This window comes from Nilaparvata lugens, unplaced genomic scaffold (genome assembly GCF_014356525.2).
Source record: "Nilaparvata lugens isolate BPH unplaced genomic scaffold, ASM1435652v1 scaffold10786, whole genome shotgun sequence".
Taxonomy (NCBI): Eukaryota; Metazoa; Arthropoda; class Insecta; order Hemiptera; family Delphacidae; genus Nilaparvata; species Nilaparvata lugens.
Window position 1 is genome coordinate 14 of NW_024089452.1, and position 5164 is coordinate 5177.

General features: G+C 37.2%; 1 protein-coding gene across 1 annotated transcript; it reads left to right on the plus strand.

Moving 5' to 3' along the window:
• Positions 1–351: 351 nt before the first annotated feature.
• LOC120355382 (endochitinase-like) lies at positions 352–2948 on the plus strand. Its single transcript, XM_039443741.1, has 2 exons — positions 352–484; positions 2649–2948. The coding sequence occupies exon 2, from the start codon at positions 2649–2651 to the stop codon at positions 2931–2933; it is 285 nt and encodes a 94-aa protein (XP_039299675.1). The 5' UTR covers positions 352–484; the 3' UTR covers positions 2934–2948.
• Positions 2949–5164: the final 2216 nt, after the last annotated feature.

Genomic DNA, 5164 nt, shown 5'->3' on the forward strand with positions numbered 1-5164 from the left:
CAGACTTTATCACCAACCACCACTTTATCACCAGGTTTGTATCTGTGATTATAATTATGTTAACAAATATAAGGCTTGTATCAAACTTTATCACCAACCACGAGACTCTATCACCAGGCTTATATCTGTGATAATATATGATATGTCTACGAAAATCCGAAGAATGGAATCACATGATGATGTATTCACAATCACTCCATGTGTGTTCTTAGCCACGATTTATTTTGAATTCTCATGAGTGTATTACTTTTTTTTAATCTGAAGAATGGAATCACATGATCCTGTATTCACAATCACTCCATGTGTGTTCTTAGCCACGATTTATGATGAATTTTCATGAGTGTTTCACTACTTTTCACAGGTGTGCGAGTTCCTCCATGGAGAAAACACGACTCTTGTATGGGACAATGAGCAACAGGTGCCATTCGCCTACAGGAAAGACCAATGGGTTGGATTTGATGACGAACGATCCCTCAAAACAAAGGTATACTCAGACTAAATAAATCCTTTATTGTTCCACTTCACTATATCATGTATAATCATACCATAATGTTCACAAGTCCACACGTGCTAACTTCGTATCAAAGTGACTTCATGTCACGTCCTCTCGCGTCTCAATATTCGACTAGCCTGACATGTAAAGGTACAACCCGTCAGGAATAGCATGAGCTCTAAGTTCAAGTTGCGCCGTAGCCCGAGAGAGAATTTAGTGGTGGGGAAGCATTTGACTCAGTCTCAACTTGACCTCCGTACGGTGCCATCGCCGGTTTGCATAGGCCTAATAGCATAAGCAGTAGGAAAGGCGACAGTGAGCCTTCCGTCTCAACAAGCTCTAGCCACCTCCCCTCTCTTAGTTTCGAGCGGCCTCCCCACTCTCACTACATTATCTCTCCTCTCGCGCATCTCACAGCTCATGCTATTCCTGCCTACTAGTACGTACAGATCCAACCCGCTCCGCGAACCCTCGTCCCGCCATCGCTCCGCTATCGCTCCGCACTCGCACCGATCATGAACGTTACGGGAGATGTTAGCTTGCGTTCCACTCTTGCTCCCCGGTCGATCATCAATCGATCTGCTCGAGTGACGTTCGATTGCGGAGAAGAGCGAAAGTCTGTACGCACCGTCATGTAGCAAAGTCTGATCAATTAGTAGGCCTAAGTAAAGCACCGCACACACAATCGATTTTTGTTCGTATGATATGTTGCCGTCCTTATGAATTCTATTGGATTGAACAGATGATTCCAAACAGATGATGTTTGTCAAGTTCCGTTTAATCTGATAGAATTCATAAGGATGGCAAAATATCGTACGAACAAAAATCGATGAGTGTCTGCGGGGCTTAAGTAGTCCAATAGCTCATTAGAATTTTGATTCAAGTGGAAATGTTGTGGTAGTATTTCTTTATAACAACTCTCTATTTTCGACAATCTATTCTTGCATTACTCATCATTTACTAACTTTTCCGTTTTTCTTAGATGACCTGGCTGAAATAGTATCTGTTAGACTATAATCTAATAGAATTTTCTATTTTTGACAATTTATAATTGAATAATTAATTAATTTGAATGTTCAATGAAAGCTAAATGAATAGGAATCAAGACTTGTGCTACTTTAAATATTTACCGATAAACTAATCAGCAGAAGGAAATCCGTTGAGTGAAACTGTGCAAAAAACTGTGCCCAGACCGGGAATCGAACTGGTCGACTGAACACAGTTTTTCGGACAGTTTCACCCAACAAATTTTCTTCTGCTATTTAGTTCTCCGGTCAATATTTTCGTAGCATAAGTTCTCAGTTCTATTTATATAGCTTCCATAGCCCCATTGACGCTTAAATGATATATTTAGGCGAGGTGGAACTTCCGTCAGGAACTGCCCCCAATAAAAGAAATACGGAATTATATTTTTATAGGATATCCGATCAATTACTATTATAATATTCCCGCAGTTGGCAACTGCAATTTCTCATTGAATCCTCCATTTTTTCACTTCAGATACCTTTGCCGGTGAGATGTTGTGATATCTATCAATAATGAAAACACTGGATTGTTGTCAAAAATATCACTTATTTATTATAAATAAAAATATAAATCTGATTACCCTTTTTAAATTATTTCGTCACGACATGTTTCGGCTACTAAAGCAAAAACATTAGAAAATGGCATTAATAGCCGAAGCACAGTATACATACAGTATGGAAACTCGACTAGTACCCTGGCGCAAAAATCCGCCATCTTGTTAGGAAGTTCCTCATTGTAATAGTATTGATGAGAGGTTCGGATCACTTTACTGATCCGGATCAGTTGATCTCGTTCACTGGCGTGAGCCAATCAGAAGACCAGGATTGGAACTTCCTAAGGTCACGTGACTTGTCTAGTATTTGTGCCTTGTAAAAAGCATTGCTTGAATAGGCGTTTGATTGACAGTTTCCATTCTGTATCTATTCTGTGGCCGAAGCATATCATGTCGAAATATTTAAAAAGTGTACTCAGATTTATATTTTAATTTATATTCAAAATTAGTCCTAAAGAAAAAATACACTTATTTATTCTATAATCCATTTCTTTCCATTTATCAACTATGCCCCCTTATTTACCCAAACACCACACTGTTGTTTTATTTACAAACTCTTCATTTCTGTTTCTCTAGATGACGTGGTTGAAGGAAGAAGGCTTCGGAGGCATAATGGTGTGGTCCGTAGATATGGATGACTTCCGTGGATCATGCGGCACCGGAAAGTTCCCTCTGATGAATGCCATGCGACAGGAACTGGAAGGATACACGGTCAAACTCGAGTATGACGGTCCGTTCGAGAGCTCACACCCATCGAGCAGTGCTTACACGACGAAAGATCGTGAGTATAATCAGATATTAGAGAATCAGAATCAAATTAGAATCAGAGATAGAGTATTATTTTCTCTATGGAGAAAGTAGGAGATCATGGAAATCAATATGTAGGAAATCATGGAAAATACTGAAGGAAACTATACTATACAGTAGGAAATCTATAGAACGAAAGATTGTGAGTATAATCTCAAGAAACACAATAGGGAACTATAGTAAATATACGATAGAAAATCTATAGAATGAAAGATCTTAAGTATAATCTTAGGAAATACTCCAGGAAAATATACTAAACAATAGGTGATATATAAAACGAGTGATTGTAAGTATAATCTTAGTAAATACTACATAGAAAACTATACATTGTCGAGAATAGACAAAGAGAGACTATTCCTCGGATTATTTTCGATGATTTTTCTACTGATAGGCCAAATCCAACTCAAAAATCTATAGAATGGAAGATCGTAAGTATAGTCTTAGGAAATACTCCAGGAAAATATACTATAAAATAGGTGATATATAAAACGAGTGATTGTAGTATAATCTTAGTTAATACTACATAAAAACTATACATTGTCGAGATAGAGACTATTCCTCAGATTATTTTCGATGATTTTCCTACTGATAGGCCAAATCGAACTCAAAAATCTATAGAATGGGAGATCTTAAGTATAGTATTTGGAAATACTTCAGGAAAATGTACTATAGAGTAGGTTATATATAAAACGAGTGATTGTGAGTATAATCTTAGTATATACTACATAGAAAACTATAAATAGGCAGTAGCGGCTCGTGATCTCTAGCTTGGGGGTTCAACCTCATGATCTATTGGAGAGAAAGATCAAGAGGCTATAGAGTATTGAGCATAATCAAGTTTAACGGTGATCAATAATAATTTTAAGGAATTACACCCCAAAGATTGAGCATATTTTCAACAAATATAATTTTTTGTCCTGTTCATATTTTTCTTGTTTTGATTTTTACTTCGGGAGTTGGTCCCATTATGTTTTATTTTAACACCTACCCTCAATATCAATATTGTTTTGTATTTAACAAATACTGAACCTTATTCATATTTCTTCATCAAAATGCTGTTATGGTACACAAATTATTTCACACTCTCACTAAAAGAAAATGCCCACACTAGAAATACTCACGAATACACGAAACACACTAGAAATTACTATTCTTCTACACGCAAAACAATTTATATAACGAAAAATGCAGTGAGATCTACACAACTGTATACAGTGTATACCCGAACCATACCATATAACCTCAAAACGTCACGCTTAGGCTACTTCTTGTTTACCGATTTTTTACTGTTTACTGCCACCAAATTTAAATTTATTGGTTATAAGCAAGTTCAAGATGGCACTGTATCCGTATCAGAATACTCACGATTCATTCCGAGGTTACCGAATGCTTCACTTGCCTCGGCTAGGTTCGGCTACTCTCGGATGAACTCGTGAAAAATTGGTTCAGACAGGATTGTGAACCAAATCCGGTGCTAGCAAACCGATTCCCCTCCTCCGTTCCACTACCTCACCCAGCCCTGTTTTTGGGTTCACATCGGGAATGAAAAATGCTTTCCACCTCCACCCGTCTCGTCTTTCATTCGGTGCTGTATCAAGCAAGCCACTCCGGGATCTCACCCTGGCAGCAAAACATCAACGTTAAGTTTATGTAGATGAAAAATGTTGTGATGTAATTTAATGAGATAGAATAAAAATAAATTATTTGAGTTGCAATTCATCATTGTATAGGAAGTTGATTCAATTCTGGGTTCAATGAACCATTGAACACATAGGACGAGCCGCCACTGACAATAGGAGAAGGAAGGATCTTGAGTAGCCTAAATTTTTAAGAAATCTTTAAAACTATTCCTCGGATTATCTTCGATGATTTTTCTACTGAAAGGCCAAATCCAACTCCAACTCCAACGGGACGATGTGTACAAATATTTTATAGGACCAACTATGATACTCATTCTTCACCAGATAATCCAACTTCAAAGAAATGTGGTGAACACAAATTTGATAGATCCAACTCAATATTGTTGTGTTGAAAGTACTACGAACAACAATAGATTATTCAAGCAATAAACAATAGAAAACAACAAATTTCACATCACAACAGAGCACACTGTTCACACAGAGAGAAGAGATTATACAATAGTATCTTCAACTCACAGAGAGAAGAGATAAAACTGATCTCTTACTTAAATAATCAGAGATATGACATTTCATCTCTGGTTCAACTAAACCTAGTTCAACGCAATTTCACACGCAACACAATCAAACATAAGCTCTAGGATTAGG